At 46.3% G+C, this 12,530-nt stretch overlaps 1 protein-coding gene across 1 annotated transcript in view; it reads left to right on the forward strand.

Moving 5' to 3' along the window:
• The first annotated feature begins 676 nt into the window (after positions 1–676).
• Positions 677–12,530, forward strand: part of GATA4 (GATA binding protein 4) — a 40,285-nt gene continuing 28,431 nt past the window's right edge. Inside the window, exon 1 of the mRNA XM_074946769.1 lies at positions 677–1,521. Coding sequence (XP_074802870.1) covers positions 1,032–1,521 — 490 coding nt within the window. The 5' untranslated portion in view covers positions 677–1,031. The remainder of the gene's footprint in view (positions 1,522–12,530) is intronic.

Below are 12,530 nucleotides of genomic sequence, written 5' to 3' on the forward strand. Positions count from 1 at the left end.
TGTCTATCTAGCTCTGTGTCTGTGTCTCAATGTGTGTGTCCATGTCTCTATCTCTGTGTATGTGTATGCGTGTGTGAATGTGTCTATCTCTCTGTGTATGTGTGCATGTGTCTCTATCTAGCTCTGTGTCTGTGTCTCAATGTGTGTGTCCATGTCTCTATCTCTGTGTATGTGTATGCGTGTGTCTCTGTGTATGTGAATGTGTCTATCTCTGTGTGTGTGTCTCTCTGTGTATGTGTCTCTATCTATCTCTGTGTCTCAATGTGTGTGTCCATGTCTCTATCTCTGTGTATGTGTGTGCGTCTCTGTGTGTCCATGTCTCTCTATCCTCTGGGGTCACGAGCGACCCCCCTCAAGTGTACGCTTCATTTAATTTCTCCCTTGACAGCTTCAGACTCCTGGTCGCCTGCAATCAGCCCCGATGTGATTTCAGATCAAACACCGGGCTCGGTCACATTAACAACACAATAGGCCCAGTCGTACCTGAGGACAAAGGTTTTTTGCTCCAGGGGCTCCTGGAGGAGCCTTGGGGAATGCTCCGTCTCTCACCTTCCCTCCGTGACCCTCCTCCCCAGCTCTCTCTAACCTCCTTATCTCCGCAGGCTCTAGGCTGGGTTTGTGTCCCCCACCCCCCCTTCCTAACCAGCTTCTCCCCGCTGTGCTTTCTCCCTGCTAGGTGTGGGTGTGAGCCGGCCCGCAGGAGAGGGGAGGAGACTCCCAATGTTTAAACTCCCCAGCCCCGGTGGCTTTGGCTTGATGGATGGAGCCAAGGGGGAGCAGCTAAGGCGCTAGACCCGGCTCCTGCAGAGGACAGACAGCTCCGCCTGCGTGGAGAAGCCCGGCGTGGGAAGCCGGACCCCAGGGAGGACTGGGGCTTCCTGGACCGGACTGAGCACTGCATGGTCCCTGGACAGGAGTGGGCAATAACCTCCCCCCCCCAGCAGTGGAGCGTTGCACTTAAACTGGAGCTAACGTGGTAACCTGCCGCCCACTCTGGATTGTGTCGGGGCCCGGCCTTGCTTCGCGCCGCGATGTATCAGAGCCTGGCCATGGCCGCGAACCACGGCCCCCCAGCCTACGAGGGGGCCGGCGGGTTCATGCACGGCGGGGCGGCCGCCTCCCCGGTCTACGTGCCCACCACCCGGGTCACCTCCATGCTCCCCAGCCTGCCCTACCTCCAGAGCGGCGGCTCCTCCCAGCAGGCCAGCCCGGCCTCCAGCCACTCCATCTGGACGCAGCCCGGCGCCGAGCCCGCCGCCTACAACCCCGGAGCCTCCCACCCGCCCGTCTCGCCCCGCTTCTCCTTCTCGCCCGGCGCCTCCCGGGAGGCCGCCCCGTACAGCGGCCCGCTGAGCCGGGAGCAGTACGGCCGGGGCTTCGGCGGCTCCTACTCCGGCCCCTACCCCGCCTACGTGAGCCCGGAGATGGGCACCACGTGGAGCGCCTCGCCCTTCGACAGCCCCATGCTGCACAACCTGCCCAACCGGGGCGCCGCGGGGGCCGCCCGGCACGCCAACCTCGGTAAGTGCCGCGCCGCGCCCAGCTGCCCCCCGAGAGCCAGGCTGCTAGCGGGGGAGGAGGACTCGGACCTGCGCCGCCCGGTGTTGCGGGCTGCGATCCAGCGGGGGCTGGCCGGGCCACACCTCCCCCTCTGGCTGGCCTGCACCTCTCTGGAGAGACAGGGGTCCTGGGCGGATGGGGGTCGCGGGACTGCTTGGGGAGGTAGAGAAATGAGGTCCGAATTAGGAGCTGGCTGCTTAAGAAAACAAGGAGCGGCCCAAGGCCAACGCTTTCAGGCTCGGGTGCCCCAAGTTGTTGTTACCTGTTATTAAGTCCTGGTTATTCTGGCAGGGCCTGGAGACTAATCAGGAGCAAGGCTCCAATGTGCTAGGGGCTGTACATACACAGTGTCTGCCCTGGAAAGTGTCTAAATAGACCGGACAGACACGGGAGGGAGAATGGGTATAACACCCCAGCAGAGTGAACCATCTCCAGTGGCCCATGGCATGGTAGTGCCGCATTTTTGGGGTGTGTGGGTGAGTTAGGAGGGGATAAGCTGAAGGAAAGGGAAAGGGGAGGGCCCCTTGAAGGAAGCGGGGTGAGGAAGATGCGGCAGGGGAGAAGAGGAAGGGAAAAGAGTTGTTATATTCATATTTACTCTTCTACATAAGTGGAAGGTGATGAGCACCCAGCTAGCTTCCATTGGCTTCTATGCGAGCTGCTGGGTCCTGAGTGCTTTTGAAAACGAAACCACCGATTTAGGTGCCTAATGTAGATTTAGGAGACTAACTTTAGGCCCCCGGTTTTGAAAATCTTGGTGACGCCTGCTCACTTTTATTTAGGACCCTAAATGCTGATTTAGCATAAAGTGCACAGGTCTTAAAAAATCCACCTAAGAGGCAAACACTGTTGCCTCTTTATTTTATTTTGGAGAGAGAGAGGGGAGGGGAAAAAAGTGAATCTTCTGTGTAATCACAAGCGTATCATCTCTAAATCCAGTTTCCTCTCCATGTTCTCTCTACCGCCCTATTTGGTTTAGCCTCAGCTGAGGGTGGTGTAGTTTAGAAATAAAACACAGTACTAGGAAAACGATTTGAATTCATGCACAATGTGCCTGTAGGTAATAGTGTTTAGCACGAATTTTCCTCCTAGTCTAGTGTGAATTTGTACAATGCTCTATTAAGATTTTTAAAAACTTTTCACAAATAAAGGGAGTTATTGTTTGGGGACTGGGCATCTCAAGCTCTTGGAGCTTTTTGTTGCCGATACAAAGGTGTTTAAAAAGTGCCACCTGGTATTTTAAAGACAAAGCTTGCACCAGCCTTGTGGTGTTATCAGACAGTATTGTTAAGATGTGCAATACACAATGTCTGACATATTTCGATAATCTTTTAGACTGCTCCTAAAAAAATCCCATATCTTCCCCATTGCCCACAAGTAGCGAGTTAATAATAATTTTAAATACCACAACAAAACCAAATCCAGGAATACCTGAAGCCTCTCTAAATTATTCCCCTCTCTGCATTTTTCAGCCCATCTTTCTTCTATGCATCTAACTTTCTGGGCCCAATCCTTACTACTTAGTACTAAGCACCGAGCCTGCTATCATAGTAGTTCCATTGACTTCAAAGCAGCTGTCCCTAGCAGGAAACACCAAACTTGTTCGGGTATGTAGGTTACAAGCTTTGATTCTAAGCTCTTAGAGCGTGGGGTTGAATTGGGTCTGGGCCTTTGTACAGTACCGATTATATTGTCCAGCCCACCAACCGAACATTAATGATCTTTTACATTCAGTGCTACAGGAAAGAATTTTAAGTTCAAGACCAAGGCCCCAATTCAGCAAATGGATCTGTGCCAGTAGACCGCCTTGCCTATGTAGTGCTGTAATTTACACGGGGGTCTTCCTGGGTGGATCTAATTGCAGGATCAGGGCCTAAGCGAGTAAAAGATATTTGGGTTTTAAAATAAAAAGTACTAAGTACAAGTGACTTTTTATGTAAAAAAAAAAAAAACCCCACTTTAAAATATGCATGCGAGCTGGGTATGAAAAATTTAAATGATGTTTTATAACCGCCTGAAGTTCAACAATGATTGCTTTAAATGTAACCCCCAATCCAGTCATTTAAGGCAGCGGTTCTCAATCTTTCCAGACTACTGTACCCCTTTCAGGAGCCTGATTTGTCTTGCGTACACCCAAATTTCACCTCACTTAAAAACTACTTGCTTACAAAATCAGACATAAAAATGCAAAAGTGTCACAGCCCACTGTTACTGACAAATGGCCTTTCTCATTTTTACCATATAATTATAAAATAAATCAACGGGAATATAAATATTGTACTTACATTTCAGTGTATAGTATATAGAGCAGTATAAACAAGCCATTGTCTGTAGGAAATTTTAGTTTGCACTGACTTCGCTAGTGCTTTTCATGCAGCTTGTTGTAAAACTAGGCAGATATCTAGATGAAGACCTCTGCATACCCAAGGGGTATACATACTCCTGGTTGAGAACCACTGATTTAGGGCTCAAACCTCCATCTTTGCTCAAGTTGAATTCCCACTGGATTCCATGGGAGTTTTGCCTGCAGGACTTAGCCCTTAGTATTTAAATGGAACAAGGATCATTTCCAGCTGGGTGGCTTTTCTAACCTAAGGGGATACTTTGCGGAGACTGTACTTTTCTAGGTGTTGGTATGAAATGTGGAAAAGTTGTAGGAAGGCAGTTAACAAGCAAAGGGAGAGATTCATTACAAGAGGGGAACAGCTGGTTAGAAAGTCCAGGTGAAAGAAATGAAATTATTGCAGGAAATCAGAGTGATAGGCACATATGGAGGGGAAAAAATTCACTTTATGTAGTGTGAAAGGAGATCAAGTCATGTTCAGTTGTCAGTAATAACACGAGTGAAATGCACACAGTTCAGTTCAACCATAGACTTTAGTGGGATGACTGGGTTCTGCTCTGTGTTTTTACAGTGCCTAACACAACAGAGCCCCTAACCCAGCTGGGGTCATTAGGTGCTGGCAGAATACTTGTATTTATTTGTTTAGTTATTTGCAACGAGCTACACAAGTGTGCCAAAGTGTAAACGAAACCATGGGCTGAATCCTGAAGTTTACATGTGCACGTCATTTCCATTACAGTCAGATTTGTGGGGAGAACAACACAGGCTTTATGACATTATGATACAGCGTGAGACCAAAACCAAAGAGCCTATATTTGTAGCATTGATTTTGAAAGCTGAACAAGAGGAAGTTGGGTGTAAAAATCAATGACGGACTGGGTAAAATGAGTGGTTTAGGATCCTAGTTGGATTTAGGCTCAGGCACTTTTGAAAATATTACCCAACATGGTTCCCAAAGTGCCTAATTCACGACCTGGAAGGGTACCAACCTCAGAGCCTAAAGAGGGAGGATGAGGCCCATCCGAGACGGCCATGAACTTGATCCAAGCTTTGGTTTGATGAGGCTTTAATGAATTCCTGATTTAATGGTGCGTGAAAAGAACCCACTTTTAAGTCTGTTTTCATAGCCCTGTCAAAGCCAAAAGCCATCTCCTCCTTTTGAGCATCTGCTGCTGCTCTCTCCTCCGCAGACTCTGAAATTAGCACAGCCTTGCAACCTGCAGACTAGGAGCTGGGGGAAAGGGTTGTGGATTGGAGGAATCCACATCATTTAAAGTGAGGGAGACATCTACCGGAGTCAGGCTCCAAGATCCATGCAGGGAAAAGGAGAAACAAGGCCTGGAAGGTCTCAGATCTATGTAGCATGCAGGTCTCAGATCTATGTACCATGCAACAGTTGTTTAAAAGTATGGACAATGGGTCAAATCCTTACCCTCTCTGCAACCTTATGGAGCCAGTTTTCCCTCTCATTTACACTGGCGCAATTCCTTTGGAATCAGTGGAGTCACTCTGGTGTAACTGAAAGGGGAGTATGATTGCACTTGGGCGTTACAGGGATTTGTCCGCTGGAGGGAACATTTATGTTCTTTTCATTGCAAACCAAAGCAGAAGTCTGGGAAGGGGGTTGTCTGAACGGGCAGATATTCAGCACAGCAGCAGCATCTGGAAAGATCAAAGCCCTGAGCAGAAACACAGCTTTGTAGGCAAATGTCTTCTCTGCAGCTGCTGTTTGAGATTTTGAACCAGATCCTAAGCTTTTCAGCAGGGACACTAAGATATTTGCCCTGTAGCATCCCCTGGGTGATTTCCATGTGACTCATCAGCATTTGTTACAATCTTTTGCCACTGAAAGCACTGTAGTACAGTAAGGTTCCCCACACCCCTTCTACAGAGGTGTCTGCTGTGTGCGTTACTGAACTCTAAGTACCCCAGCTTTACATGCAGAAACTGACTTATTAACTCACAGTGCAGACAGTGGAAAAAGGAAATGTATTTGAAATATGTTATCACCCCAATTCTACAAGGTACATCCTGAAAGGTGTGGTGCACCCTCAACTCTCATTGATTTCCATGGGCTTGGGCCTTATACCTATATATGCATTTATTTATATTGTGTCTGTAATATACAGAATCCAGCCCTCATCTTCCAAAATTAGAGCTCAGTCCTGCAACCCTCACTCATGTTCACACCCCTTACAGACAAGCTCCCATCGGCACTGCTTATGTGAATAAATGATTATGCGCTACAGGGGTACAAAGCAAATTGGAAAATCCTATTGGAGTGAGTGGGCCTGCTTCATTGCTGTGGTATACCAGTTTTATGGTGGCATGACGCCATTGCCCTTAATGGAGTTGCACTGTTGTGAAATTGGTACGACGGAGCCATGAACTGAGCCTAATAAAGGACAGAATTGGGCAAAGGGAGAGAAAGATTTAGCCCAGATATATAAATATTCTTTCGTCCCTAAAAATCCCAGAACAGTGGTTTTTTACAAACTTTAAATAAGTCAGTAATACATTTGTTGTTATTATTTATTAATATATAGACCAAAATGGTGCATAACATGACACCATAACATAGCCTACATTACATTATAAGTTGTAATCAGTTGTTTGTGTAAACCGATAAAGGGTGAAGGGCATTAAATCTAATACTTTAGTTTAAAAGATAAAATTAGCTCGCTCTAGACACAGGTCTTTGTACAGATTACTTTAGTTACAATAATATTGAGATGCCTTTTAAGAAATGGATTACTGGGACACGAATCTGTTTGTATTTTTATCATTTGTTTCCATCTTTTTGGGAAAAGAGGATAAAATCCTGTGATTGAGCTACTGTTAATTGCAGGCCGTTTATCGAAGGAAATGTCCCAGGCCTGATCCTGTATTCCTAGCGCACTCCCGGTGACGGGGAGGAATCCTGGCTCTGTTGAAATCAATGGAGCCAGGATTTCGCCCGAAGTAAACAGGGACTGTTTGTCCAAGCAGGATCAGATCTTGCACTTGTGAGCTCTTGAGTCATGAAAGATAGTTTCTTTAAGAATACCCTGCTGTTTGCAGGTGCCTCCTCACAGACCTTTGATGCAGCTAATTTGACATTGATCTCCCAACACTTAGGGTGCATCTTCACTAGGGTAGCGGGTATGTTCTTAGCTAACTTGGGGGCCAAGTTGCTGAGCCCTAACCCATGTGGGTGAGCACTTATTATACAAATGCAACTCATGAGCGTAAAGCTACATCTACACTACAGATCCCATACCTGCATAGTTCCCTAGTGTAGACGCAGCGTGCACCTACAGAAGGAGTTTTTGTGCCAGAATAGGAACACCGCCTGCTCGAACGCAGTTAGCAATGCCACCTGAAGCATTCTTCTGTTGGTATCGCTGCATCTACACTGGGGATTTTGCCATCATAGCTATGTCACTAGGGGATGTGAGGTTTTCAGTTTTAAGTGTAGACCAGGCCTAAGTGACAACGGGGAGTAAGGGCTCCACAGTTTGGCCATTGGAATGGATAACATTCTATTCCAGGGTTGGATAAAACATATTAAAGATTGATCGCTGTAAAATTAAGAACCTTTTTTAAGTGGACACCAGTTCACATGAAAATGACAATTTTTTTAAAAAAAATCTTCCTTTGTAAGAATAAGAAGAATATGATTATGGTCGTATTCACTGGTCCTGGTCCCGATCAGGACCCCATTGTGCTAGATACCGTAAAAACAGAGATGTTTCACACTGAAGAAATTAAATACATTAAATTAATCGCTCTGAAACCTGTCATTAAATTAATCAATTACTAAAATTGAAGCAATTAAATAAAAATCTTAACAGGCTCCAATGTAAGCAATCAGATCTGCTAGCACAGAGCCCTGCACCCGTGCAGGGTGCAGCATCTGATTGCAGAAATAGGATTTTAGGGAGAAATAATCCTGCAGACTTCATGCAAGCAGAATTCCCACTGACTCCAAGAAAAGCTTTGCCTGCATACGGCAGCGGAATAATAGCTCATTTCATGGGACGGCACTTAGTTTAATCCTGAAGTCCCCTGCAATCCACACAAATCTGGTGTCCCTTGTCGTTTCATGCTGAGAGTGTGACATGAGAAAAGTAGGATTATTGCTCTGAGGTTAGAGTGTGTTAGTTGCACTGAAGGAAAGAAGCTCACAGCACTGTGTGGGTTCTGCGGGGATAATTTTTTTTTTGCGTCCTTCATTTTGGATCTTTGGACATTTTACGTCCTACATTTGGGCTCTGGAAGGTTGAGAAGTGTGTGTGGGCCTGGGCTTGTTCTTTCCATCTCTCACCCTGCTGAAAAACAAAATTAGGGATTTGTATTCCTTGTGCGCACAGTGAAATAGGCTGGAGACTGGGGTGCACTGAGCATACAGCACTGGGCTGCTAGACTAGTCGGTTTCACTCGCTACGCGGGGTCAGTTTCGCCCTGGTAATCTCTTGTAGGGCGGTGTGTGTGTGCCGCTTGCGTGCTTAAAGAACAAAGAAAATGTTTTGATTGCCGTATATTTTTTAAAAGGATCACAACGTTCAACTTAAATTGTGGAATTTTAAGACAATACAAAAACATACATCTTAAATTGTGATATTTAAAAAAAAATCACAAAAAATATTTAATCATAGGTTGTGTGTGGGTTTTTTTTTTTATATAGAAAACCTACATTTTGGAACTAAACTACCTGCCAAGGAGCCATTAAGCATTCAGCATGTTATTTCAGGCATAATGAAACTGACACTGCACTTTCTGTAAGCGAATTTTTATGGAGTGCTAAGGCAGTGTGGCGGCTGGTAGCTGTAAATTTGTCCAGCCTCAAATGACAAATTTAAAAATAATTATTTGTGATCCCATTTAACTAGATGTGTGTTGAAAATGGTTAGATCGTGCAAGGTGCAATTGCTCTTAAATATTCTCTGAAATTCCCGATGTTGCCACTAGAAATAGCACTGCGACTTCCATTTGTGCAGCGACACGGTGGAAAATTTTGAAGGCCCAGTGCATTGTAACAAAAGTGAATCGGCATTTACACACAGAGGAACAGCATTTCACGGGCTCCTTGGGTCCGCTTAAATCAATGGGAATTTCTTGTAACCCGTGTAAGGAGTATCCGGCCCTTAGAGAAGCCATTCCTGGAACAGGACTGATTTACTGAACCGCTGACAGTTCCTTTGTATCTTAGATTTTGAAACAAACAGTTCTTTCTGTTATTATTATTCCTTTAAATACAGTTTGGCAGTGTTGGAATTCCTTGTGCATAGAACTCAGACACCAGGGCTTTTAATGGAAGCACACTCCAATAAAGATTTAGGCTGATATTTTCAAAGCGGGGCATCCAGCGCCCGTATCCAGCTTTGACAATTCCAGTCTTCAGAACGTAAGAATTCTTTGTTTTTAAAGTGCTGTTTTAGGCAGCGTCTGAGGGCAGTGAAGACGTATTTTGCAGAAATTTGCACTGAGGTTTTTAAAGATGGTTGACTCTGCAGTACTTGTGGCACCTTAGAGACTAACCAATTTATTTGAGCATGAGCTTTCATGAGCTACAGCTCACTTCATTGGATGCATACTGTGGAAACACAGTATGCATCCGATGAAGTGAGCTGTAGCTCACGAAAGCTCATGCTCAAATAAATTGGTTAGTCTCTAAGGTGCCACAAGTCCTCCTTTTCTTTTTGCGAATACAGACTAACACGGCTGCTACTCTGAAACCTGACTCTGCAGTGTAGTTCTGTATCCATTCACATAGGCTTGATCTACACACAAAAGTCTAGGCAGAGATCTGCGTTAAAAGAAAATGGAACCAGCTTTGTTTGAGATGAAATGGTTCCCATTGAAATCAAAGAAGGGTTTGTTATGGACTAGAAGAGAAGCAGGATCAGGGCCATATAAGATAGTGGGGGGAGAGGGAACTGGGATGCAGAAGAAAACAGTCCATTGCAAAATGAATGGAGACCTAAACTTAGTTGGGTCTCAGCACACAAATCCCAAGACTAAAGGTAATGGAACTTTCGGTAATTTCTAATCAAGTTGATTGGTTGCCACATAGAGGGGTTTGGGGTGTTGGTTTTTTGGTGGGATATAATCAATATGTGATCAGGATGGTCCCTCCCCTTATTGGGACGAAGTGGATCTGATGTTGCTCTTTGTGGGGGTGAGAAAGTAAGTCTGTTTGTTAGAAAATCTTTTACAGAAAGGAACAGTTAAGGTTTCCCCTTTACGCATAATGGCCAGACACGATCAGAGGTGGGGTCCAATATCCTGTCTCCACCAGGGGTCAGTGCCAGATGGCGCAATAGAATAAACTGCCCCCGAGGAATCTTTCCTCCTAACCCCCAGCAATTAGAGGTTGTGTCATCCCTGAAGCTCTCTAGGGAAGATCACACAACTGCTCGTAAAAAGCAATTGGTTGCTCTTTTACCTCATTCATCTCCCCCTTCCATTTGACCGGCACAAACCTCTTCTCTGATGTGTCTTATTAATTATTATTATTATTATTATTAGTGGTAGTAGTATTTGTTTTGCGGCAGCCCCTAGGAGCCCTAGTCATGGACCAGGACCCCACGGGGCTGGGTGCTGTACGAACAAATACCAAAAGATGGTCCCTGGCCCAAAGAGCTTCCAATCTAAGTATAAGACCAGAGACGACAAATGGATACAGCCAGAGTGATGGGGGAGCACAAGGAAGCAATGGGACAATATCATTATCTTATCTCAATCTTAACTCCCAGTGCACAGCTCTTCCTGCAGCTCATGTGTATCTCCAGCTCATCACCTCTCCATGTATTTTCAAATATCATTTGAAATGGATCCACCCCTTGACTGCCTCGTCACTTCCGTCCCCTATGCTGCTGCCAACTCTTTGTGAGATTTGATGTTGTTTCTGAAAGCCCCAGCTCCTGGAGTCATGTTATTGTGTGAGACTCTCCAAGCTTTCACTGGGAAAAAAAATCAGTAAGTTTCTAGCCCTCCCGGTGGTGGAGGAAAGCTTGAAAACAGGAGCCCTAAACCCTCAAAACTCAAAAGACAAATTAAAAAGAACCCAACATTTATTATTATTTTTAAATGTCATGATTTTTAGGAGGCTGGGCTTATGATTTTTTGAATGTTCAGGGCTGGCAATTCTGAAAAAAAAACACTCTGAAAGAAGCCCCAAACCTTGAGCCCAGGGGCATGTAAGGTGCTAAATGTGTTCCTACTATGCAAGGAGCCAGTTCTGCCCCCACCTTTTTGGGGGGAGGCTCCCTCTGCAGAGGAGGGATCGTGGATGCTCAGTGATGACATGCATGAGGGGAGCAGGGCCGAATGTGGGTACCGCTCCTCCCTATGCCCTGCAGCAGCTGCTGCAGCCTGGCTGCCTTGATACCCAGGTTGGTTAGTGCGGGGATTTTGCTCCAGCAAACCCATGCACAGAACAGAGCCCTTCACTGTGGGCCTTGCCCGGGTGCTCAGCATTCGGCTCTTGCGCTCTGTGTTTTAAAAGATATGGGGCAGACCTTCAGATGCTGCCGGTTAGCTCCGCGCCAACGCACGTCAGGTTACTCTCATGAACGGAGTTATTGCACCACGGGAGGCTCAAATGGACAGAGGCCGCTCAAGACAATGGGATGCCCAGTCTGGCAGCCCGGCCAAATGTACGTAGCACCCGGGGTTGCAGCATCGCTCAGGTTTGGCCCAGCTGCCCCTGGCAGAATCTGCCACCCGAGGCAGCCGCCTGCTTTTCCTTTGCTCCTGCCAGTGGAGCTAGGAAGATTTACACCTGCTGTGGATCCAGGGAAGCTATAGTGATGAACAGCAATTGAGGATCTGGCCCTAAAGCTTGGTGTGATTCCCTGAATGGTTATGGCCCCACGTGAATGGAAAAGTCAGTCCATTTGCCTGGCATTGAGAGCAGTCCCAATCTCCCACTCCCTCCGCAGTCAGCCCTCCCTGCTGAACTCCAGTCAGTGGGTGTTCTACCTGAGCCGAGATCAGCCTCCTCTCTCTGCTCTTTCAGTCATCCCCAGCCATTTACATTTCTGAGCCATCCAGTCAAACTTTGTCACCTCCAGTCAGGCCTAATCAATAGCGAGTGGGGAGCAGGTTAATTATAATCGCAGAATAAACGCCGAAGTCTCAAAGTTCACCGACTTTAGCAGCATTTCAAAACCAGAGAGGACAATGCCAAGAAACTTTCATTGATCCATCCAAGGCAGGTGTGGGAGTGTGAACCTGTCCGCAGTCCGATCTGATTCAAGACTACTCGATTTTGTTCCTTATCTCAAGCTATTTCCTATCTTATAATGTCTGTTATTTTAGATAAAAGTCCAATCAATTGGGTTAGAAAACCTGCAAGTTATATTTTCCTCTGATAAGTTTTGGTACCTGCAGGTCTGTCGGCTGGGTGCTTGTCAAGGTCTGAATTGACCTGTTCAGATATTTAATCAGTTACTGTGAAAATCTCTCTCTCTCTCTCTCTCTCTCTCGCTCTCTCTCTCTCTTCCCCACCCCACTCCCAGTGCAAGGGAGTGAACCAATGTTCAGAACAACAAATACTGCCGGAAAAGAGAATTATTAGAGGTCATCCAGTAAACAGGGAACAGGGGGCAAAAAGCACAAACCGGGCATATTTGGGATGATG

The sequence above is a fragment of the Natator depressus genome, chromosome 3, assembly GCF_965152275.1.
Source record: "Natator depressus isolate rNatDep1 chromosome 3, rNatDep2.hap1, whole genome shotgun sequence".
Lineage (NCBI taxonomy): Eukaryota > Metazoa > Chordata > Testudines > Cheloniidae > Natator > Natator depressus.